Below are 27706 nucleotides of genomic sequence, written 5' to 3'. Positions count from 1 at the left end.
ATAATGGAGGCACTTAATGAGCATTTCTTAAAGGTCTTTCATTCTTGTGAATGTGACATCATGGAGAGTTTGAGATCAGTTGATAATGGGGAAGAGAAACTGAGTGTAAATGAGCAAGAGGTTTATGGGGAATTGAGCAAACTTGATGTTAATAAGGCTGTGGGAGTTGATAATATATCACCATGTATTCTGAAGGAATGTGCCAGGGAATTGGCATCTACCTTGACATATTTTTTTAATATGAGTCTTGCACTGGGTCTAGTTCCAAACGAGTAGATGGATGACAAGATTGTGCTGCTTCAAAAGGGTGGTGATAGAACTGAAGCATCAAATTATAGGCCTATCTGTGTATGCCAGATGTTGTTTTGTAAGTTGTTGGAGAAGCTGCTGAGAACTAGGATCCAGAATTGAGTTGACAACAATGATATTATCTTTGATGGGCAGCATGGATTTGCTAAAGGGAAGTCATGTTTCAGTAATCTACTTGCTTAATACAATAAGGTGACAACTTCCTTAGACAGAGTACTATACTTAGATTTTTCAAAGGCTTTTTACCGCATGATAAGTTGATAGTCAAACTAGAGCAGATGGAGCTGGATATTAGATTAGTGCATTGGATCGGAAACTGGTTATCTGATAGGTATCAGCAAGTTGTGTATGGAGGAACAATATCCTGGAAGACGAAAGTTTATCAATAGTGGTGTGCCTCAGGGGTCTGTTTTAGGGCCATTGCTGTTTAACCTGTATGTTAATGACATTGGCAAAGATTTGGATAGGGATATTCAGTTGTTTGCAGATGATGTAAAGTTGGGACAAGCTATGAAGAGCAGAAACGATGTTGTGGCCTTACAAGAAGACTCGAATAGATTGAGTGAATGTTCATGGGAGTGGGGATGCCAGTTCAAGTTTGCAAAATGTAAGGTTTTAAAATTTGGAAAAAAAAGATTATTATTATTATTATTATTATTATTATTATTATTATTACATGACACTTCCACGGAGTCCATAACCTCTTCAAGGGAGGACACTTGCTCTACAGCTGTCCACCAAAATGGTTAGCAGGCCTCTCGGATCACGCTCTCAACACCTTACACCAAATCGACTAGAAAAGTACCTGCTCTTTACACCATACAAAAACTTGATATGAAAGAAAATTTAAGGAAGCCTGCAAAATTCTGATAAACCACCCAAATATCAATAATAATGGCGGCATGAAAATTCCAAGAATCTAGATGGCACACATTCAGCCAACCTAATGCGTAGTATTCAGCATACGTCAGGACTCTAGGCAACCTTCAGCCAGTATTGGAAACCATTCCATACTAACTTGGTTGGAATGTATATATATATGATCATGGTATTAATATATATATATATATATACACACACATAGACTTGTTGTTGCTCCCAATGTAATTTTACAACCAGTCGATAATATGCTTAAATATAAAGAGCCAACAGGCTTCATTTCAGCAATATAAATTAAGGGGATATTAAATCCCACTGCTTGCATTAGCTCACACTAGTAATCGCCGATTTTTTTATAGTTTACTATATTCGGCATGAAACTCTCTGATTCCAATCTTTGAGTTTCTTATTCGGTTTAAAAACAATGTGGGATTTAATATCCCCTTAATTTAAATAGTAGATAATAATAATAATAGGACTCTAGCGTTGATGTATATTTTTATTTTTCATTTCCTATTTTATTTTATTTATTTATTTTTATTTTTTTTATTTTTTTCGCCAGAGGTCAGGCCAATAATTGTTGTAACGGTTGATCAGTAACATTAACAAACCATGTAGATTGTAGTGTAGCTTGTTTTCTGTATATAGTGCATATGCTCCAGAAGATAACCTTGATATAAAGGTCAAACGTCGAAAGTGGATTTTAGTTTATATTAAACTAAAGTTTTACTCAAACATGGTAGCTGTCTCCATAATTTTCCAAAATGTATTTGGATCACCTTGTAAGCCTAAAAGAAAGAGTTCACATACCTAGGATCATGTGTCCAAAGTGATGGATACCTGGACTCAGAACTCAATAGGAGTATCCAATCAGGGTGGATAAACTGGAAAAATGTTTCAGGTATCTTGTGTGATACAAAAGTGTCTAACAAGTTCAAAGGAAAGATCTACTAAATAGTAGTAATACCTGTACTGATGTATAGCAGTGAGACCTGGCAGATGACCAAGAGATTGGAGAAGACAATGGATATTGCTGAAATGAGAATGCCGAGACTTGCAAGTGGTGTAACAAGATTGAACAAGAAAAAAAACTCACTGATCAGGGGAACAATGAAGGACCCAAGCATCTGGGAAGTTATGGAATCAAGGCTAAGATGGTTTGGTCATGTTATGTGACGAGATAAAAGCTATGTGATAAGGACAGTGCTGGAGATGAAGCCACCAGGCAAAAGAAGTAAGGAGGAAGGCTAAACAACAATGGCTGAACAGCTTGAGAGGGCACCTCCAAGACCTAGGACTAGAGGAGAAAATGGCCTTGGACAGAAGTGAGTGGAGAAGGTTGATGTGCTGCAACGAACCCTACTTGAGCGGGAATGAAGCTGAAGAAGAAGAACAAGTTGAGAAATTGTGGGATTATAACATCAATATAACACCAATTTTGATATCAGGTTTAAAGCCACTTTCCATCATAATGTTCAAAATGCTATAGATATATATCAAGCAATGCATAGTCTATACTTGAATATTTGAGTTGTAAGTTAGTAGTTAAAATTGAAGCAGATACAAGAAGATGGTTTTGTATTTAAGTTGTTAAATCAGGTGTGAGACAAACATTATCTCCACTGTTATTCATCATCCATATCATTATTTATTATTATTATTATTATTATTATTCAGGCCTCCATGGAGTCGAAAGACTCATCGTGAAAGGTCATTCCTAAGAACATAAAGTCTGTCAAGACTCATCGAGCGGAGGTCCCCCCTTGAGAAACACAAAGTCTCTCATACCGCTCCTTAAACTCATTGACCATTCTTGCTCTCACCACTCCATCAGGCAAAGCATTCCACGGTTCAACCACCCTTCACGCAAAGAAACCACTCCTCACCCTCTTGCTCACAGTTTCCTTTCGTAACTTCCAGGAATGGCCTCTTGTCATCACGCCTTCCTGCTGTTCAACCAAGCGAAAGAACTCCCCAGTGTCAACCCTGTAACCACCTCTCGACAGTTTAAAAGTCTCAATCATATCACTTCTCCTTCTTCTATCCACCAAACTCTGCAGTCCACATTCCCTCAGCCGATCCTCGTAACTATCCTTGTACAGTCCTGAAACCATCTTTGTCATCCATTTTTGTATCCTTTCCACAGTTAATTTATGCCCCTTCAAATCTGACAACAATAGTCCAAGTGTGATCTGATCAGAGACTTATACAACGGAATGATAACCCTCTTATCTCTGGGGATCAGTGTTCTTCTCATAATTGCAGCAATCCTCTGTGTTACCTTTACCACCTTTGCAATATGTCCCCTAAACTTCAGGTTTCTATCAATCATCAACCCCAGATCTCTTGTCTCCCCTACTTCCTCCAGTATAACTCCTCCCATAGAGTATGCAGCATCCCATCGATGTTTCCCAAACCTCAAGACCTTACATTTTGCTGCATTAAACTGAGACCCCCATTCATTTGCCCATTTATCTAGCTTATTCAAATCCTCTTGCAGGGCTAACACATTTGCACTATTACTAATAATCCTTCCCACCGTCGCATCATCCGCAAACAACTGAATATCCCCTTGCAATCCATTGGCAATGTCATTGATATAAAGGTTAAACAATATAGGTCCTAGTACTGAGCCCTGTGGGACCCCACTTGTAACTCTCTGCCTCCTTGAAACTTCTCCACCATACACAACTCTCTGATACCTATCAGACAACCAATCCTGAATCCAGTTGACCAATCTGACATCTAGACCCATGTGCTGCAACTTAAATATCAGCTTATCATGTGGCACCCTGTCAAATGCCTTTGCTAAGTCTAAGAAAATTGCAGTATATGCCTTTCCCTCATCTAATGTTCTTGTAACTTTATTATAAAAGGCTAGCATATTGCTAAAACAAGAGCGCCCTTTCACAAATCCATGTTGACTCTCACAAATAACATTACCCTCATCTGCCCAATGTTGTATACGGTCCCTCACTGCTTTCTTGAAGATCTTAACAACTACTGATGACACGCAGACTGGCCTATAATTAGACACTTCCAGTCTGTTACCACCCTTATGCAATGGCACTATCTTACCTTCTTTCCATTCCCTGGGCACCTTTGCCGAAGCCAGACTTTCATTGAAAAGCCAGGTTAAAGGCACTGTCAGTTCCCTGGCACATTCTCTCAAAACTCGTGGTGAAATATCATCCAGTCCCAAAGCTTTACTGACATCCAGAGTACTCAGTATCTGAAACACACTCTCCTCCTGTACCTCTAAACCTCAAACCAGCCCTATCCCTCTAGCATTAAAACTGACTCCTCTAGGATGAAATACTCCAATAAAGTATTCATTGAACAATTCCACTATGCCCTCTGCATCAGTCACTCTATTCCCATTTTTATCCCACAATATCATTCTTCCACAGTAATTTCTCCTCCTACTGGCCACATAGCTAAAATATTCCTTAGGATTTTCTTTGGATCTTAGGGCCAATCTCCTCTCATATTCCAGTTTCGCTTTCCATACTCTTCTGGCCTGTGTCTTACATTCTTCATGCATCTTCTCTTCACCTGTCTCCTTATATCTCTTCCATAGCATCTTTTTCGCATGCAATTCCTGTTTAATATTGTTTGTCATCCACTTTACTCCAAATTGTGTCCTCATTCTCACTCGCGGAAAAGGACACAATTTCATTTTCCAAGTCAAAACCATATGGTCACTCTCTCCAACTGGTGGGAGAAATGTCATCTCAGTTATTATCAACTCTTCTGATGCTATAACCAAATCCAAAACTCTTGAACCTCTTGTTCCCTCTGTTACATGTTGCCTAAGACATTTGTCCCTCAAGAATTCTAGAAATTCCATTCCCCTATTGCTACATGCATCTTCCTCTCTCCAATTTACACTACTGTAGTTAAAATCTCCCATAACAATCATTCTTCTTTCACTTTCCAAACTTAGCTGTCTAAACATCTCCTGGTCCCCATCCTCTGTGCTCCTGGGTCTGTAGCAACACCCCACTAAATATCCTGTCTTGCGCACCTCTACCTCACTCCATAAGCTCTCAAAATCATTTGTCTCACTTCCTTCCAAAGCCTCCACTCTTAGAGGACATAGGTCATCACTTATCATAAGCAGTACCCCACCACCATGCTTTCCCCTCCTATCCTGATGAAAAATGCTATACCCAGCGACTTCTATTCCTGTTATTATATCCCCTTCTGTCAACCATGTCTCAGTGATCCCAATAATTTTTGGCCAGGCTGATACTATCTGCACCACCAATTCCTCTCCCTTATTCCGGATACTCCTGGCATTAGTATAAAGCATATAAATGCCATTGTTTCTATACCCAGCATCATCCCTTCTAGACTCCACTGGACTCGGTGCTACCTGACATCATCTCCCTTCTCCCAAGTATCCATTCCCACAAGAGGCCACCCCTGCTATCATCCTCCCTGGGATGATAGCAGGGCCACCGCTACACTGACTCATTCAGAACAGCAATCTCTCCTGATGCCTACGTCCTTCCTCATTCAAATGTAAACGGTCTCTCGCATAAAATTCCTCTCTTTCCTCAAACGCACTCCAAGCATCCACATATACCAGTCCTCTCTTGTCACACATTCTCGCTATTATGCCATTCAATTCAATATTCAATATCACCGCTCTTCTGCTCAGTTCATCATTATCATACCTAGGCAACACGCACACTATTTTTCCTCTCTCTGTCTTCTTCCGTATAGCCTCAACCAAAAATTTCATATTTCTCACTGCCCGGCTTACATTACAACTCAAATCATTTGTTCCTACCATCACAATCATCTCATCCACCCTTTTACCTTTCTTAATTTCCATAGCCACCCTTTCTATTGTTCCTCCTGGCAAACACTCCTCACGCATCCTATCTTGAACACCACGGATCATTAGTCGCCATACATTATACCTCTTACCATTCTCTCTCTCCTATTGTTTCCATTCTCTCCTCTTCTTTCAGTCCCATAGGTCTCTCTCATTCCCTCTCTTCTACTGCTATTCTCTCTTCTAGCATTCCCATACCTCTCTCTCCTACTGTTTCCATTCTTCCCTCTTCTAGCACTCCCGTACACCTCTCTCATTCCCTCTCTCCTACTGTTTCCATTTTCTCCACTTCTAGCACTTCCATATCCCTCTCTCATTCCGTCTCTCCTACTGTTTCCATCCTCTCGTCTGCTAGCATTCCCATACCTCTCTCTCATTCCCTCTCTTCTACTGTTTCCATTCTCTCCTCTTCTAGCACCCACATACCTCTCACTCATTCCCTCTCTTCTGTTTTCTTTCTCTCTTCTTCTAACACTCCCAAATTTCTCTCTCTCTCTCTCTCCCCCACTCTGATTCGGCTTGCATTTATCTCTTCCATTCTCCTAATCTTATCTTTCATACTTCTGCTCTCATTCACAAGACATTCCGCCTCCTCTTTCAGCTCATCTATCTCCCTCTGCAGGTCAAAATTCACTCTCCCAAACAAAACCATCTCCTAAACTTTCACAATCACTCACGCCTTCCACACTATCAACTATTATTTTCTCATTCATATATATTTTTAGCAGAGCTAATCTCGGGTGGTATGGTCACTTAAACAGAATGGGCGAGGAAAGATTAGCAAAGCAAGTGTTCTCTGCCAGGTTGGCAGCAAAGCGACCCAGAGGAAGACCAAGATATAGATTGATACAGTACAAAGTGCCTTAGACGATAGAAATATAAGATCTGATAATGTTGGAGTCTTGATAAGTAACAGACTGATTTGGAGGAAAGTAGTAGATAGGAAATAAATAATGATGTAATTTTTTTCATGTAGTACTATCATATCCTGTACACCCCTTGAGGGTACATGGCAGGAATTTGATGATGATGATATTTTTTTTTTTCATTCTCTCCTATCACACTACTTGTCTTCCTACATGCACTCCCCATTCCTGGAGCAACAAGGTCGGATATTGATAATTCGAATGCACTTATTTCCTCCCACTGCCTGCATTTTGCATACATACGCTCTCTTTCACAAGCCACGTATCTAATTCCCGAGACACATACATGCCGCAAATACTGCATGCCACAAAGTCCCTTATGATATTTCTTATAATAGAGTTCTTAAATGGCATCACATTATGGATCACATTATGATGGAAAGTAGCTTTAAACATGATATCAAAATTGGAGATATTAATCTAAACTCTTTACATTATGAAGATGATGTTATACTTCTAAATAAATGCAGTACGTATCTGCAGGATTCCCTGCCTAACTAAATAACTGCTATAATAAATTTGGTAGGAAAATCAGCAATGAAAAAAATGTAAATATCAACTGCATTCTGAATGAACAACCTATAGAACAGGCATGGGCAACCTTTCCTAGTTCGGGGGGCCAAATTATCATTCTGTCTTCGAATCAATGACCGGACCAAATTATTAAATAAAATAAATTAATATTAAATGAATTAAAACAAGTTGCTACTTCATATTTCATTTATTTATAATATAATGCTTTGGTATAAAGCTCTACATAAATTTTATAATATAATGAACGACATAACAATTTAATGTGAAGATTGGCCTTGTACTTCAACTATGATACTATCACTATTGACGTTAATACTACTAAGGATAATCGCATAGAATAATATTCGAGGCTTTCATCCGTTATTCTTGTCTGAATTTTTTATTTATTGTATTTCATCCTCGAAAAAAACTGTTCACACATATATGTGCTGCCAAAAAGACAAATGATTTTTCTTGAAAAGGCTCATAAATTTGTATATTTTTCTTCCACCAAATAAAATTTATAAAAATCCATCAAAGCAATGTTGTTAAATTGTGATTTTAGCACTAAATCCATCTGAAGCTCAATAACTTCCATCTGTAAGTTTTCTGGCACATTATTTACATCAGCATCCATCGGATGAGCAAATATAGCGAATGTGGAGTGTTTGTTTTTGAAATCAGCAAACCTTGTATCAAATTGCTGTATTAGTGCCTTCAGTTCATCTCCATAACAATTATAAGGGATATTTTTATGAGTTGCTAGAGTAAGAAAATGATAACAATTTTTAGCTCTTATCTGACTTTCCAACAATCTTAGTTTATTACAAAAAGCTTTGACATATCCTTGCAGTTCATGAACCAATTGTCCTTGTTTTTACAATTTAGGATTCAGTTCATTTAGGTATCTAGTGACATCTACAAGGAATGCTAAATCACATACCCACTCATCATCTTTTACTTGGTTAATTGTGTTTCTTTTTATATCCATAAAATCTGCAATGCTTGTCTCAGATCATAAAATCGTTTTGACATTTTACCTTTATTCAACCACCTCACTTCACAATAATAAGACACATCTTCATAATCCAAAAATAGGTCTGCCAAATACTCTTTAAATTGGCAGTGATTAAGTGCACATGACTTAATAAAGTTAATAGTGGCTACTACAACTTCCATAACATTTGTGAATTTAATCGATTTTGCACACAGATTTTGTTGGTGGATAATGCAGTGAAAATTTGTTAAATTTTCTGGATGGATCTGTAGTTCTATTGCTCTTTCATGAACTATTCCAATAAATTCCTTCTGTGTAACAACCATTGCAGGCGCTTCATCAGTGCATATGCCAGATAGTGAACTCTATTTAAGCCCAAATCTCTCGAAGACTGTGTTGACTGTTTCAAATATATCTTCACCGGTAGTTGTTCCTTTTAACGGCCAAAGCACCAATAATTCTTCTGTGATATTGAAATCCGCATCAATTCCTCGAATAAATATTGCTAGCTGTGCTGTATCGGAGGCATCGGTGCTGTCATCCAAAGCAATTGAAAATGCTTCCAATCTAGCAATCTTCTCTTTTAAACTTTTTTTGATATCATCAGCCATAATTTCTATCCGTTGGACAACAGTACATCTCGACAAACGAATATTCTCAAAGTCTTTTTTCTTTTCAGGACATATTATACTTGCAACATCCAGCAGACATTCTTTGATAAATTCTCCTTCACCAAATGACTTAGAATGCTTAGCGATTTTTTTGCTTACCACCAAGCTGGCTTTGACAATGCTCTGGTGCTGTGTTCTTTGCTTGTTGAACATTTGCTGCTGGGTATCCAAGTTCTTCTTCAACTTCTGTATTTCATCTTTTTGTAGTTGTCCATCAATTTTTGGGTGATCCGCATGTCTCGAAGTAAAGTGTCTCTTCAAGTTGTATTCTTTGTTGATGGATACAGATTCATTGCACAGCAAACATATATTCATTCATTTTCATTCTGAATCAAGGCAAACCTTGATTCAGAATAAAATAATAATCCTCCATCCAGTTGTCTTGAGATTGACGATTCTCTGCATCTACTTTTCTTTTTTTTTGCAATAACCCCTGACATTGTCCCAAATTTATAAGCGATATTCAGAACTGTCAGAAAAACTGTCTTCTACACCACAGGCACTGAACAGAACACAACATCAATGCAGGCACTGAACAAAGCACAATACCAACGCAAGTACCGAACTGACACATTGTAACACGTTCACAAACGCCGCTAGTCAAAGTGAGAAAGAGACCTTGGTTGGAGAAAACATAGTGTGTTTTTCGCAAGTCACATGACATCAGCTTAATGTAAGTTAGTAGAACACACCATGTTTTCTCCCACCATGAATCAGATAAACTTCGTTGAAATAGATTAGGACTGGATCAAAAGAAGTAGAAGGCCGGGGATTGCCCATATGTGCTATAGAACAAGTAAAAAATTTCAGCAGTGCAGCACAATTTTTAGTGAAGATGGCAAATTAAGTATTTAAACAGACATTAGAATTAACAAAGCTAGTATGGTAGAAAGTCAACTGAATAAATTTATATAGAATAAGAGAGAAATTAGTCAAAACACTAAATTAACTGTATACAAGACAGTGTTCAAACAAATTTTAATTTATGGATCTATAGGTATTTCATTGTGTGATAGTGGACCTTTTGCATGATTCTTTTGATTCCATAGAGGTTTGATGATGATGATAATAATAATTAAAACATTCACAAATATTGATGCCACAATGGAATTTAAATTCACACCCTGCAGGCTGTAAAGCAGAGAAACTATTGAATCAGTCAACCAATCCAAAGTGAATCTAATATGATTTTTCTGGATTTTGAAAAACATTTTACAACTTACCCCATGTCAATGTCAAGTTGGCATTAAAGGTGCATAAAATAAGTTTAGTCATCAGACTAATTTAATTGACTGGCAAATGGTTATCTAACATAGCAAAGAGCTGCATCACAACGAAACTTGCAAGTGTCGTTCTACAGGTATAAGAACCAGAACCATTACTTATCAGCCTTTGTGACAATGATGTTGTAACTGAATAAGGAGATACCCAGTTCTTTATGGATGATGTAAAGCTTCCGATAGCATCAGGAACAGTTTTGATGTATCTTTCCAGGAGATTTGAATAAGTTGGAAAGGTGAACAAATGGAAGGGAATTATTATCCCATTCATTTGTTCATTCACGTTATTATGCTTTAATGTGGCTAAGCATGAGATTTTAAACTTTGGGATTCAGAGATCAAAGGCTGTGAATTCTACTGGTAAGACCATGTTGGTGAAAAGTTGGTGAAGATTACGGAATTATTGTGAACAGAGGGATTGATGTTCAGGAGTTACACTGCAAAGGTGGACAAGGCAACCCCAACAATAGGTGGAAAGGTGAGAAAAAGCACAGAAATAAGATGTTGTGATTCTATTAAACTTCTTATCACCCTACATCTGGACTATAAGGGAGCAATTTGAGTCTCCGGGGAAAGTGTTCTCCGGCACCGCCCGCTGAGGGGCTTTGTCGGTGAATGCTTTCTTCGGAACTTTTTTTTTTTTTTGATTGGTAGAATTTGGAATCAATCGACCGTGAGAAGCGGTGATTGATTCATTCAATCCAATACCCTTGGAGGGTAACGGATGGCAATGCTTTTAAGCGCCTCTGTAGCGCAATTGGAAGAACGACGGTACGTTGCGCCCTTCGATTGGAATTGGCCTAAGTTCAATTCTCGTCGCGACGGGAGGAATCTTTATCTGGTCGATTTCAATCGATGGTGAGTTAGCCGATCTCATACGGAGGTAGCAGGGTTTTTTCTCCCGGAAACTCGGGTTTTTCATCCCGCATACATACAAATCGGCCCTTCAGAACACACGCAATTTACAGACAAAAATTACTAGTTGTGTTGGAAGTGGGCGGTAGATGGCGTTGATTCGTAGTAGAGGTAAGATGTAGAAACAGTTGAAGATGTCCTCCCGCGATGAGCCTTCGGACTCCTTGGAGGTATCAGGAATAATAATAATAATAATAATAATAATATTTTGCATAGAAATAATTACTAAATTTTCAAAATGACACTTTGTAGAACAATAAAAAAAAAAAAAAAGAGCACAACAAAGATGATATCATGGCTATGGAACATGGGCTATGAGGATAGATTCAGAGCATGTAATCTCCAGACTTTATTATAACAAAAAGAAAAAAACAATCAGATAAACAATAACCATATATATAGTAATCTCTCAATTATGTAGTCGTGTTGGGAAATTGATGTGTTAGTCATTTAACTCAGGACAGAGTTAAGTGAATGTATAGTTAACTAGTGAAAAGAATTAGAAAAATAGAGGAAAAGTCACGTAAAAATTTTTTTAACATAGACTTTTTTTTTGCCTATGTATTGTGTCATAAGCATTGTCATCAAGATGACTATGATACTTAGGCAACAATTCTATGTTAATAAAGTTTTGTATATGAGTTTTCCTTTGTTTTTATAATTCTTTTCATTATGCCAACTCACAGTATTTCACTATTGAAACAAATAGTTACATAGTGGTTTTCCAGGAGTCAGCTGGCATGCTAATCCATTTAAGGTTTAACATATCAAATAACAAGGGTTAGTAACCCTCTTCAACAAACTAAACAACCCTAGGTTGATAATTGACAGATCACTTCATTACCAACACTACATATATAATCTGTTCATATATTTACCATTTTGCAAATTTATGATCTGATATGTACATATGATCCTTAATTATATGGGGGAGGGAGAGATGAGTGGATTTTGTCATAAAAAGAGTAAGCCACAAAATTTTCTGATGTGACTAGTAGAGGAGAGTGGTACAGTGTCTTGATAAACTCATGTCATTATGGAAAATATGAGAGTAATTTCAAACGTTCTGCACAACAGGCATGAATGACCAGTGGGATAATGTTACAGTTCTCACCTTTACATCATACGTGAATCAGATTCTCAGTAAAAAATACACATGCTTGTTTTCTGTTTCTAGTATTCTTGTTCTGTGGAAAAAAAAGGAATAAAACTTCATTATTATGCATTTTGCATGTGAAATTGCAATCCAGATTTTGATTTCTTTCCTAAGGTGAAAGAATCATTCTATGAGAAATGTTTCACTACCACTGAGGAGGTTTCTGCAGAAGTGATCAGATTGATTAAAAACATCAATTAAAAAAAAGGTTGCCACCAAGAATACAAGACTCCCAATGTGATCCGATCCAAATGGATAGCAATGATAAGCCAAAATGGATATTATATTAAATATGTTAATGTATTTTTATTATTATTATTATTATTATTATACAAACACTTTCTGGAGTCAGGACTCATAAAGGGAAGCAATGGCAAGAATGCATTCTAACGAAGCTAATGGCTATCATACCTCATTTTAAATTAGTCCAATGTTTGTACACTTACCACATTATTTGACAACCCATCCATTCACCAACACTCTCCATGCAAAAAAAGTCATCCCTCACTCCCTTATGCACTACGTCTATATACAATTTCTAAGAATGACCTGTTATCTCTATTCTCTTCCCTCCTCAACCCTTTGAAAAGTATCCTGGGTATCAATCTCATAAGTCACTCTTAACAATTTATGTTTCAATTAACTAAATCCTCAGTTGATTGTTGACAGATCACTTCATTACCAACTACATATCAGTGATACATAACATCACTAATGTGTGAATGCATTTATTCTGAAGGTCAAAAGGATGATAAGGTAGGTGTAAAATGGATGCATGATGGGCTTAAGCATGAAATCTGGAAGAAGAAGGCATTTGGAGGCAATGCAAGATGAATAATGGTAATAATCAGTTACATGAATAGTATAAAGAACAAGCCAGGAGAATTATTATTATTACTATTACGGGCAACTCCAAGGAGTCGACAGACTCATCGAGGGAGGGCCTAACATCATGTCAAGAACAAACTATTCGACATTCACACAGTATCTATCATACCTCGCCTTGAACTCATTCACAGTCATGGCATCCACAACAGACTCTGGCAGCTTATTCCACTCATTCACCACTCTCCAAGTAAAGAAACCTAGCTCTAACACCTTTGCTAACCACATTCTTGCCCAGCTTCCACGTATGGCCCTTAGTCCTCCCACCACCAGTCCTATTCTCAAAAATATCTTCTGAATTAATCTTATAGAAACCCTTCAGTATAATAAATTTAGTTTAATCCTTTATCCAAGTGTGAGCAAACAAAGTTTGCACCTGAAAGTATATTCTTTCAGTATTCTTTCTGAAAGTACCTTACTTTCAAGTGCAAACTTTGTTTGCTCACACTTGGATCAAGGATTAAATTTATTATAGTCTAACAGTGAAAAATAAACTTTCAAAAACTCTTCAATAATTTGAATGTCTCAATCATATCATCCCTTTTCCGCCTATCAACCAATTTCTGCAACTCACAAATCTTCAACCTATTCTCATAAGGTTCATTCCATAGACCTGCTATCATCATGGTCACTCGTCTCTGGATCCTCTCCACCTCCTCCCCATCAAGAAGAAACCTATATCTGGGTGCAGTAGTCTAGATGGGGTCTTATCAAGGCTCGATACAGAGGAACAATAACTTGTTTGTCTTGTCTTGTTAAAGTATTTTTTCAGCAACCAAGTGATTTGATGAGCTGATTTAGCCACTTTTGCGATGTGCCCCCTAAACTTCAACTCCCTATCCACCAACATTCCCAACTCCCTGGCCTCATCAATCTCCTGGAGTATGGTTCCACCAATGTGATATACTGCTGCTAATTTTTTCACCCCAAAATGCATAACCTTACACTTTGCCACATTAAATTGACATCCATTTTCCTTAGCCCAGTCCTCCAAACTATCCAAATCATCTTGTAAAATTTTGACATCCTGTGCACTCACTATTGTTCTACCCAACTTTGCATCATCAACAAACAAGTGAACACTTCCTCTCAGATCCTTTCCTATATCTTTAATGAAGAAATTGAAAATTAGTGGTCTAAGAACAGCACCCTTCGGCACACCACTAGTCACAGGCCGTCTTTTGGACCCTACTCCTGAATAAACTATTCTCAGATATCTCTCCATCACCCACCCTCCTATCCATCTCACCAACCCTATATCCATCCCCATATGCTGCAGTTTACTGATTAGAATTCCATGTGGTATCCTGTCAAAGGTCTTAGCAAGGTCCAGTAGAATCACTGTAAACCCATTACCCTTATCCAGTTCAGCTGTCGCTGTGTTATAAAACGTGATCAAGTTACTGGCATGATCTGATCTACCTTTCACAAAACCATGTTGTCCCCCCATACAGTATCCCATTTTCATCGATCCAGTCCTGTATTCTTCTCTTGACTAATTTCTCCAAGACCTTGACAACGATGCCTGATATGCTAATCGGTCGGTAATTTACAACATCAGTCTTGGAACCACCTTTATGCAGTGGAACTATTTTCGCCTCTTTCCACCCCCTCGGGACTAACCGAGACCCGAGACTTTAACCTGTTCTCATAAGGTTCATTCCATAGACCTGCTATCATCTTGGTCACTCGTCTATGGATCCTCTCCTCCCTATCAAGAAGAAACCCTGGTGCCCAGATATGGATGTCAGGGTTTCTTCTAATGCTATTGGTGTGGGTTCAACTAGTGACATGCAGCTGTTTGCAGAGTCGAGTTATGGCCTTACAAGAAGACCTGAATAGATTGCCTGAATGGGCGATTAAGTAGAATTATCAGTTCAATGTTGCAAACTGTAAGGTTTTGAAATTTGGTAAGCAATAATAAGATACAAAGTATACAATTAGTGAGAAAACTATAAAGGAGGTAGAGGAAATGATCGATCTGGGAGTGGTGGTGGACAAAGACATGAAATTCAGAGGCCACATTGCACAAGTGTGAAGATGTTTCATCAGATAATGACAATGATGCAGGGTATCCTGACATGCAGAAATAAAGAGGTTATGATGCCATTATATAAGATCAGGCCTCATATGGATTATTGTGCACAGATTTGATGACTGGGTTTTCATGATGATGAGGATATGTTAGAAAGGGTTCAGAGAAGATTCACAAAGGTTGTCAGTCAGTGGTCTTAGGAATGTAAAGTATGAGAAGAGATTGAGAGAATGTAAACTACAAAGTCTCGTGAATAGAAGGTGGAGGGGGCGGGGATATGACTGAGACATATAAGATAGTCAGGAGTTGTTATCAGGTTGACATGGAAGAGATTTTTCATAGAAATAGAGAAGGGGACAGAACAAGAGGTCATCACTGAAAACTGTAATGAGCAGATGAGTGAGGAGAAGGTTCATTACATGGAGAGTGGTTGGTGAGCGGAATGCAATGCCTGAGTGTGTTGTGAATGTAGACATGTTGAATCAGTATAAACACAGTTGGATGAGCTTTGTAAATGAAGATTGTGTGTGTGCCTCCTAAGATGAGTCTCTGACTCGAAGGGGGTCAGATGTTAATAATAATAATAATAATATCATTCCTCCTTCACCTATTCTCCATTACATTCACTCAATCTGTCTTCATAGTCAGTATTCCACAAATCCAATACTGCATTTGTTGACCTAACATTTTACTAAAGCTTGCTTCTTATCTAGAATGCAGGTGATCAAATAAGTATGCAGTAGTCGAGATGTGATCTAATCAAAGCCTTGTACAGTGGAATGACCACATCATTATCTCTACTTATTATTATTATTATTATTATTATTATTATTATAGCGGGCAACTCCAAGCAGTCGACAGACTCATCGAGGGAGGCCCTAACATCATGTCAAGAGCAACTATTCGACATTCACACAGTATCTATCATACCTCGCCTTGAACTCATTCACAGTCATTCACCAACAACAGATTCTGGCAACTTATTCGACTCATTCACCACTCGCAAGTAAAAAACCTAGTTCTAACACCCCTGCTAACCACACTCTTGTCCAGCTTCCATGTATGGCCCCTAGTCCTTCCACCACCAATCCTATTCTCAAAAATATCTTCTGGATTAATCCTATAGAAACCCTTCAGTAATTTGAATGTCTCAATCATATCACTCCTTTTCTGCCTATCAACCAATTTTTGTAACCTACAAATCTTCAACCTGTTCTCATAAGGTTCATTCCACAGACCTGCTATTATCTTGGTCACTCACCTCTGGATCCTCTCCCCCTTCTCCCCATCAAGAAGAAACCCTGGTGCCCATATCTCAGCACAGTAGTCTAATTGGGGTGTTTATAGGCCCCATCTAGACTACTGTGCTTGATATGGCTCCATATAGAGGAACAACAACTTGTTTGTCTCTGCTTGTTAAAGTATTTTTCAGCAACCAAGTGATTTGATGAGCTGCTTTGGCCACTTTTGCAATGTGCCCCCTAAACTTCAACTCCCTATCCACTAACACTCCCAAATCCCTGGCCTCATCAAGCTCCTGGAGTACGGTTCCACCAATGTGATATACTGCTGCTAATCTTTTCACTCCAAAATACATAACCTTACACTTTGCCACATTAAATTGACATCCATTTTCCCTAGTCCAGTCCTCCAAACTATCCAAATCATCCTGCAAAATTTTGACATCCTGTGCACTCACAATTGCTCTACCCACCTTTGCATCATCAGCAAACAAGTGAACACTTCCTCTCAGATCCTTTCCTATATCGTTAATGAACAAATTGAAAAGTAGTGGTCCAAGAACAGAACCCTGCAGCACACCACTAGTCACAAGCCGTCTTTTGGACTCCACTCCTGAATAAACCACTCTCTGGTATCTCTCCATCAACCTCCCTCCTATCCATCTCACCAACCCTATATCCATCCCCATCTGCTCCAGTTTACTGATTAGAGTAACATGTGGCATCCTGTCAAAGGTCTTGGCAAGGTCCAGTAGAATCACTGTAAACCCATTACCCTTATCCAGTTCAGCTGTCACTGTGTTATAAAAGGTGAGCAAGTTACTGGCATGATCTGATCTACCCTTCGCAAAACCAAGTTGTCCCCCATACAGTATCCCATTTTCATCGATCCAGTCCTGTATTCTTCTCTTGACTAATTTCTCCAAGACCATGACAACGATGCCTGATATGCTAATTGGTCGGTAATTTACAACATCAGTCTTGGAACCACCTTTATGCAGTGGAACTATTTTCCTCCTCTTTCCACCCCCTCGGGACTAACCCAGACTGGAGACTCAAATTAAACAAAATGGTCAAGGGTACTGACAATTCTTTAGCCGCTTCACGTACAACATGAGCTGGTATACCATGCAATCCCACAGATGTATTGACATTGAGGTTATGCAATTGATTACTCACCTCCACTTCATTCACCACGATTCCCGTATAATCTATTGGTTCGTTCATTTCTGCAATGTCACCACCTGGAAGATATATGCTTGCAAAATGCTCACTCAGTAATTCAACTATATCAGCTGAGTTGGTTATCTCCCTACCAACGGCATTCTTTAAAATCATTCTACCATATACATTTTTTCTTTTACTTGCAACATATCGAAAAAACTGTTTAGGATTCTCCTTAGCCTGCATGGCCAATGTTCTTTCATAATCCTTTTTTGCTTTTCTTACCACACTCGTTACCCTTCTGGCTTGCGCTTTATATTGTTCATGTGCCTGCAGGTCACCTTTCTCCCTAAATTCCCTCCATAGTTGATTCTTTTTTTGCAGCTCAAGCTTAATGGTGTTATTCATCCATTTAACCCCTACTTGATTTATTATTCGGACTCTAGGTATACAGTCAGCCATTGCTTCATGCAAACATTTCTTTACCACCTTCCATGCACTATCAATTTCTAGCCCTTGCAGTTGTACATGCCATGGCACTGAACCAATCAATCTCCTAAGCTTGTCATACTTACCAGCCCGATAATTTCACATATACCCGTCTTAGTTGTAAAATCTACACTTTTAGCCACCTCCCAAGTCAAGACCCTATGATCACCCTCACCTATTGGTGGCAACGTGGTCATATTTGTTACAGTCAAATTCTCAGATGCAATTACCAGGTCAAGCACTCTCTGACCCCTAGTATTTTCCATTACATGCTGTCGCAGATAGTTATCCCTTAATAACCGCATAAAATCCAATTCCTTCCTCCCATGTGCCCTCTCCTCCTTCCAATCAATGTTACCATAGTTGAAATCTCCCATAATAATTACCCTCCTTCCACTCATTTCTTCTATTCCATCACCTGGTCTATAGCAGCGCCCAACTGTATATTTAGTTCTGCTAATTTCAATCTCACACCAAATAGCCTCAAATGTGCTGTTTTCTCTATCCTGCAGTTCCACTTCTATTCTTCTTGGCTGTAGCTCATCAGCTATCATCAATAACACTTAACCCCCCATTTATTTTCCCTGTCACTCCTGAACACACCATACCCCTCACATTCAATCCCACTAGCTGTATCATGTTCTGTCAGCCATGTTTCACTAATGCCAATAACTTGTGATCTGGAAGTGCCAACCAAGGCCAAAAATTCTTCCCTCTTGTTCCTAATACTTCTGGCATTTGTATACATGAATTGAAGAAGCCGATTTGTCCCATCCCTATTTTGATGCCTTATACTCTATCCCATTCTGATTCGTGGTCATTCCCACTCGCTTGGGCATATTACACACATTCACACACTCAACTGTCTCCCTAAAATCTGCAAATCTACTCCCCCCCCCCTCCAACAACTCTAGTTTCCCTGGTTCTGTAACTTCACTTCCATCACATTCGACAACACCTTTTCAAGTCTCCACACATCAAATCCATTCAAATGTAATCCATCCATTTTGTATAAATCCTTTCGCCCATCAAACTCATTCCACACATCCCACAAATTCCACACTACTCATCAAACATAATTCATGCATAAAGTCATTAGCAATTATGGCCCTCCTTCTATACTCTTCACTGTCATGCCGTGGCAACAGACTCACCATCCAAACTCTCTCACTCTTTTCTTTTGCCGCCATAAGCAATTCCTTCACATTCTCACTCATAGCCTTTTTATTTCCTTTCAGATCATTTGTACCCACCACCACTATCAATTCCTTCACCCGCTGTTTTTGCATCCTAATCGACTCGCTTACATTCTTTACGGTCGCACCGGGTTGGTACGATTTTGTTAAACTCTCAACTAACACACCTCTTACTAGGGAATCTCCATACAATACACGCTCTTTCATTTTATCTGTAATGTACTATAATGTACTTCTCAATGTTCTTCTTAGTATAGTAACATTACTTTGGGCTGTTTTTATTACTTTTGCAATATATTTTGATAAACAAATTTTTGGCTTAATAATACATCTGGTTTAAATTGATTTCAAAAAAGTAGTGATTTAAAATTTTGCTACTTACCATTCACATCATCAGTCAGAAATGTTTTTAATAAATCAAAATCAAAAGACTCATTTAAATTTATTCTTTCCCTTATATAGCATTTGACGATCTCAGGATTGTCTTCAAGAAATGCTCTCATATCTAACAAAACAACTCAGTTTAAGAATAAGAAATAAGATACATACATATTATGAAATGATATTTAACAAGTTTATTCAAATCACATGAGGTGCTTACAGTCCTGTGTTATAAACTGCACAGCTGAAATGTATTCAAATTCCAGTACTACTCTCTATTTTTTATTCATGTAAAAGGTGGCTTAAAAGCACTGGCACAAGTTAAAAGTGCAAACAGGAGTGGTAGATGTTATAAGTATAAACCTACAAGTATAAAGTTGGAGTTCTCATTATATTATTATTATTATTATTACCTAACACCTCCCGGGAGTCTAAAGACTCATCAAGGGAGGGCACCTACTCTACAACTCTTCACCAACTACAACCAACCACAACTACACCAATGCCATCTACCACCTACCACCACCACCACCACTAGTATTTTCAAAGACAATCGCAAACATCCATGCCTATGGCCGGATTCGAACCTGGAGCCTTTTGGCTGGAGAGCGGATAAGCTAACTACTCGGCCAACCAGGCTGGCTGAGATGGTTTGAGCAATACCAAGGCATTTCAGGTCATGATGCAAGTGTATTATGTCCATTTTGTCACTTCTACTGATAATTAATTCACCTTCAGCTGAAAAGGTCTAGAAAATTTTCCACACATCTCAGACAGGATTCACATCCTGGTCTTTCAACATCAAAGGAAATGTGTTGTTCTTCTCAACTGAATAAAATATATCAGTATAGCTGGAGATGGTTCAGAAGAAGAGTAATTATTAGTATGTATTAGTGTTACAACACATCCTTTTGAAGTCGTGATGAGTGTTCGACTCATTATGACAGGTGATGCCACTGTACTAGCACTCGCAACACTCTCTGGCAACACATTCCAGTTATGTCCACATTCTATGAAAAAGAACCATTCCTATACTCATGACACCCTTATGAAATTTCAAAGCATGAAAACTGTTTTTGTTCATTGCTCTCACTCTTCTTCTTCTTATTATTATTATAAGCATATCTATGGAGTTCATAAATTCACTGAAAAAGAATCATTCCTGTACTCATGACATCCTTATGAAATTTCCAAGCATGAAAACTTTGTTAATTCCTCTTACTTTACTTCTTCTTATTATTATTATAAACTTATAGCCATTTATCCTTGATTTATCCTCCAAACTGTTGGTACTTTCTTCAAATACCCCTTTAGCATTTCCCTTTAGATATGTATGTTATAGAGCATTTCCATGTACTATAACATCCATATCTAATCCCTGCAGTTTCTTATGCCTATAGAGGGAATTTATCCAAAGAGGTGAGCTAATTTCTGTTGGCCAATAACTGGTTTGGACTTGGCCTTCACCAAGTAGTGTCGCAGTGGTGGTGGATTTTTTTGGTACTGACAAAGTCCAGGTTCAGAATGCAATAAGGGAGTTTTGAGTGCCAATGTATGGAACTTGTAATGATTGTAATAACTTGTAATGATATATATATATATATATATATGACAGAATGATCATTGACTCGGTTAACATACATAGTTTTATGAAAAATATTGAATGACTAGAACCGAGATTTAATTAAAAAGGTTTTAATATAAACACACTACTAGTTTCGGCCTGTAACAGCCTTCTTCAGGTGACATTATAAAAGAAAAAACACTAAACATTGAGGGTTAAAAGACTATGAACATCATAGACAGTCTTTATACATAATTAGCATTAAAACGTTGTAGTTGTATTTGAAGCTGTTCTTTCATTTGTTGCATTGTTGGGAGAGTGCGTGCTTGCTGCATCACGTGAACACCAGTACATGATTACAGCTGAATGACTATGTGGGAGGTTGTAGCTCAAGTTGTTATTTAGATGAACAGGATTGGAGATGATTTCTATAGATTCCACAATTTTTCTCTCTATTTCGTCACTGCAACGGAAGATGTTTGTAGATTTTTCCCAGCATACTTTGTGACTTTGGTTATTATCATTAGGATTAGCTGAGAAGAGGATATGACTTGATAATGCACTTGCTCGCTGTCTCTTGTAAGTAATGTCTCTCATGTGTTCTTCCATACGCATTTCGACAGATTTGTCTGTCTGCCCGAAATAAGGAATATCGCAGTCACATAATATTTTATATACGCCAGGGTATCTGAGTTGATGATGACAAGGTTTTGGGTGGCTAATTAAGGAACGGATCTTTGGAAGTGGAGTGAACAAGGTTCTGATATTGTATTTTTTTAGAACTTTTGCTAATTTATGTGAAACAGTACTTATGTAAGGAATAGATATATTGCTTTTGAATCTATTTGTTTCTTCTGAGTGATGTCTGGGAGGATTAAGAAGGAATTTGTTAATGATTTTCTTGGAATATCCATTAACTTCGAAAGAAGTTTTCAGATGGTTTATTTCTGTAAGCAGTTCATTTGGATCATCAAGAAGAGAACGGGCTCTATGTCCCAAGGTGGAAGTTATTCCAAGCTTATGAGGAGGGAAATGATGAGATTGACTGTGCAGATATCTGTTGGTATATGTGGGTTTTCTATATATCGATATTTTTAGTTTACCAGCAGAAGAGCGAGTCAGTTTGACATCAAGAAAAGGCAAGGAATTATCCGTTTCAAGCTCAGCAGTAAACTTAATACTTTGATGTCGGCTATTGAGATGTTCCATATATATATGGAACATTCCAGGTTTGTTAATAACATAAAAATCAGTGTATAGACAGTATATATATATATATATATATATATATATGGAATGTTCCATATATATATATATATATGGAACATTCCAGGTTTGTTAATAACATAAAAATCAGTGTATAGACAGTAGGAAGCAGTATTTCATCATAGCAATCATAGCAGTTGAATACAGGTGGTATGGCAACACAACCTGAACTCAGCGACTTCGAGAGAGGTGTCTCGTGCACTGTAACACTAGTGGTGGCATCTCCATATGCCATTGCCACTCAAATGGATCATCCATAATCAATGGTTGGCAATGTGAATGAAAACAAATGACAGGGACAGGAGGATGTTAAAACAGATGGCATGCAAAAACTGGCTACAATTGCACGGACCATCCATGATTCCAGAGCATCAGTAACACCATGGTGAGCACTAATACTGTACGAAACGAACTCCATTTAATGGGTTTCCACAGAAGAGCAGAAGCACACAAGCCAAACATCACAACAATGAACAAGGCGGCTCGTCTGGCCTGGTGCAAAGAGTGTGTGAACTGGACAATTGACAAGTGGAAAACAGTATTCTGGAGCAGTGAATCGAGGTTCACCTGTTTCCAGTCTGATGGCAGAGTGTGGAGGCAGCCTGGTGAACAGCCTGGCTTTACTGTGGGTACAAGACAGTGTCTTGTACCCACAGTAAAGTTTAGTGATGGAGGAGTAATGGTGTGGAGTGCAATAAGCTAGTTTGGAGTGGGATCACCAGTTGTGTTGCATGGTTCAATGAAGGCAGCTGAGTACCATGATATTCTAGATAATCAGGTGCTACCTACATTGGAGTTTTTATGGAACAGATCCATGTTACTATCAAGACGACAATGTCCCATGCCACAAAGCTGAAGCTGTTATGGAATGGCATGAAGAGATGGGTGTTACATGACTGCTCTGGCATGCAGAGTCTTGACTTCAACCCCATCAAACACCTGTGGAATGAATTGGAGCAGGAATTGAGGTCCAGAGCAGCAAGTCCTCGATCTGTTGTTAAACTCAGTGCTGCTTTGAAGGAGGAATGGAGAGAAATTCCACCCGATGTCTACTGTACGTTGGTGGAAAGCCTACCTCAAAGGGTGAGGAAGGTGATCAAAGCAAAGGCGGACATACCCAATATTAGAGTTTACCTGCTGGTATCAATTGTAAATTGCTAAAGTGTCCAGACAATATATATATATATATATATATATATATATATATATATATATATATATATATATATATATATATATATATATATATGAGGGCTGTTCAGTAAGTAATAAGACTAATTTTACTGTGGCGAAACCACTCATCACAATGTTAATTTCTGTGGAATAAAAAAATGTTGATGTATGTATTAACAAAAGAGGTTGATAGATGGCGTATATGGGCTGATGTGCCAGAGTATCACATGACTAAACGCAAGTGCTCATCGGCGTGCCTACGAGGTGCGACCAGTCTTCAAAATGAAGCATCCTTGGAACAGCATTATGTGATTAAATTTTGTGCGCGTTTGCAAAAATCAGCATCGGACACTTTTAACATGATACGCGAAGCTTTCCACGATGAAGCAATGTCGAGGGCAAGTGTTTTTCATTGGCATAAAACTTTTAAGGAAGGAAGGAAAATGTGGAAGATCTTGAACGTGAGGGAAGACCTTCAACGTCCATCACAGAGACAATGATCAACATAGCAGTGATTATCATCAAGCACGTCAAAAGGAAGCATCCATTGCTGAAGAATAGCTTCTTATTGCACCACGATAATGCAAGGCCACATATTGCTAGTTGTGTAGTGGACGTTTTGCAGAAGAACAACACAGATATCCTACCACACCCTCCATACAGTCCTGATCTCACACCGTGCAATTTCTGGCTGTTTCCTCAGCTCAAGAAACCACTAAGAGGCCACCATTTCAAAAGCAACAAAGCATGTGTAAAACCTGTGGAGGCAGCTTTGAAAGAACTCTCAAAAAACGGACTCTCACATGTGTTTAAGAAGTGGATGCAAAGTTGGGACAAATGCATCGTGTCTCAAAGTAGTTACTTTGAAAAAGACCATGTAAATGATGATGATTAAAGGTAATCTGTTTTCTGTATAAATATAGTCTTATTACTTATTGAACAGCCTACGTATATATATATATTAAAGATACCAAGTAATTTTATATAAACTTGGTTTTAATCCTATTTCCAAAGTAAGCAAACAGACAAGTAAGTCAAGTTTGCGCCTGCATAGTGCAAGTCTGAGGCAACTCGTGGTAAAGGTGGAATAAGATCTGATCACTTTCCTTAGAATTTTCCCCTAATGCAAAGCACATTCCCTTGTAGAGATGTATGATGTATGCATTAAAGGCAAGGGTCACTACCCAGACTGGTTTCGACCTTTATTGAGGTCTCATCAGTGGGAGCCAGACCTAAAAATGCCAAGGTTGAAGTAATACAGAGCTTATGAATTTTACCTAAACAAGTTGCCACAAGGTGCTTTGACCTTATTAAATAATATCTCAGGATGAGAGATAAATGTAGAAAGTTTTTTAACTTGGGTATATTATGTATTAAAGATACCAAGTAATTTTATATAAACTTGGTTTTAATCAAGCAAGCACTATTTCACAAGTTGACTTACTTGTCAAGGTGCAAACTTGACAAGTAAGTCAAGTTTGCACCTGAATTACTTGTATTTATGTATTTTATGTAAATGTAAAGATAAGTATCACCGTGTGTTCGACGTTTGTGTCAGTATATAAGTATGTCTCTACCTATATCTGCTGCTGAGTTTAGTAATGGAGAAGCAGACTCTTACCCTTGGAAATTTTACCTCTACCTTTCTATTTCCAGAACAAAAAAAAAAAAATCTTATGATGGGCATGACCCACGAAGACAAATATTTTCCCCTCTGAAGGAACATCATATTTTTTATCCATAATCCTCTTCGACCAGAAATCAAACCTGCATTACTTGGAAGTTTGATTCTTCCACTAACTCCATTACTTGGAGCCTGTTTACAATGCTTTAATAACTGCTGCATAGGCATCAACCGATTACTGTTACAAATCACACACTTTACTATACAACTATGAATACTTTTGGTTACTTTTTTGACATGGAAACAATCTGTATGTATGATATAAAATTTCGTTTAATTTCCTAATATAATAAAGCTAACAAACATGTTAATCTTTGACCTACTTGTTCTTTACAAAAGGTAATGCCCCTTTGTAAAGTCCTCTGATTAGAGATTATGATGAAGTAATGTAGAAAGCACATCACTCCTCTGCTACATCCCCAAAGCGCAAGTATTTTATTTTGCTGTAGATCTGTGAGACCAGTTTGCCTGTCCTGAGCAACGAAAACCAGAATTTCCATAAGGGGAAAAAAACCTTCTACCTCCATTTAATTGAAAAGACCTAATAAAGGTACCTCACATCATTGACAACATTCAAACCCAGGTCTTTCCGACCAAAAGGTTTGTATATACCAACTGAACTATGGAGGCTCTGTCGGAGAGAGCCTCTCAGTGTGAGTCCTTGGGCTCTTTGGAGGTGTCAGATAATAATAATTCAAGGATGAAGAGAGTTTAGGTAAGACAGTCTAACATTAGTATCAGAACAAACATATATGCAAATACAACATTTAAGATGAAAAGATTTTTTTTTTTTTAATTGTACAGATGCAAAACATCAGATGAGTAGTGATTGAAGAAGTTACACAATATGTTTCTGTTAAAATTACAATAGATAAGAAACTATATTTTTTAATCCTTTACCCAAAGAGGATTTGTTTGTTAGGATAAAGAATATAAGGATAATGAAGCCAGTCTATAATGTCTGTAAATTACACATATCTTTCTAGTTGGATTACCTATTTTGCAGTATGAAAAACCCAAGTTTCAAGGAAGAAAATTCTCCATCTCTGTATGAGGCTGGCAAACTAACCTTCAGTTTGTAACGAAGACAAGCTCCATATTTTGACTTTGTTGCAAAGTCAAAATATGGAGGCCTACAGAGGTAGGAAAGAAAAGTACGTCCTGTTTGGAAGACTGAAATTAGAAATAGATGTTACTGAAAATGGAATGAAGGCCATATAAAGTTATGCAATGGATCTAGAAAGTTTTGTTTCTAACAGTTCATTCTCCCTTAATAATAACAAACAAATAAAAAAGTGAACCAGAACTGATGTGTGATTGCATAAATTATGTATCGCATGAGCAGTAAGCTAAATTCAGGATTATTTTGAGAATCTGATCTTTTCTAACAGCAGTTCCTCTACACTAACACCACTAACTCCATCTGCTGTGATGCTGGTGTCACCGACCCATTTTAACATTCAGGTAGCCATCCATCAAGGATCTGCCTACCATTTCTGTTTATCCTGTGCATGAACATAGTGACTGCAGACCTGCAACAACCTCACCCTTGGACCCTACTGTATGCCAACAATGCCCTGCTGGCCCATAAGACCAGAGCAGAACTTGAATTATTGCTCAACCATTGGAAAACATGACTTGACGACTTTGGTTTGCAACTTAACCTAACAAAAACTGAATATTTAGAATGTGACACCCAAACAGATGCCACAATTCTAGTTAATGATACTGAACTTACTACAACCTCTAACTTTCAGTACCTTGGATCTCATACGATGTCTAATAGTAGTATCCTCCCACATGCCAGAACATGCATTAATGCTGCCTGGCTGAAATGGTACCATTTCTTGTCTCACTGGAGTCCTGTGAGACAAGAAAACATCCCAACGTTTCAAATCCATGATCGATCACACGGTCACCCAACTAGTTATACTTTATGGAGCACAATGCTGGCCTGTAACAAAACAGCATGAACAAGCACTACATGTCATGGAGATGCAGATGCTCTAATGGACACTGGTATACACACAACTAGACCATATTACAAATTATGACATCTGGAAAACTCTTAGTATTGCCCACAATCCCAGAGAAGATGAGTGAAGCATACCTGTGATGGTATGGGCATGTGGCCAG

The 27706-nt window shown here is 38.1% G+C and overlaps 1 protein-coding gene across 1 annotated transcript in view; it reads right to left on the bottom strand.

The window, feature by feature from the left end:
* The window catches only part of LOC150098392 (cAMP and cAMP-inhibited cGMP 3',5'-cyclic phosphodiesterase 10A-like), a 534534-nt gene extending 507063 nt beyond the window's left edge, over nt 1–27471 (bottom strand). Inside the window, exon 1 of the mRNA XM_090405194.1 lies at nt 27309–27471. Within this exon, the coding sequence (XP_090261320.1) occupies nt 27309–27471 (163 nt within the window). The remainder of the gene's footprint in view (nt 1–27308) is intronic.
* Between the last annotated feature and the right edge of the window lie 235 nt (nt 27472–27706).

This window comes from Typopeltis vanoorti, chromosome 15, assembly GCF_054136105.1.
Source record: "Typopeltis vanoorti isolate ZY-2024b chromosome 15, IOZ_Tvanoo_1.0, whole genome shotgun sequence".
NCBI classification, from domain to species: Eukaryota; Metazoa; Arthropoda; class Arachnida; order Uropygi; family Thelyphonidae; genus Typopeltis; species Typopeltis vanoorti.
The sequence above is the reverse complement of the archived record's forward strand: the minus strand, read 5'-3'. Positions and strand labels throughout refer to the sequence as shown.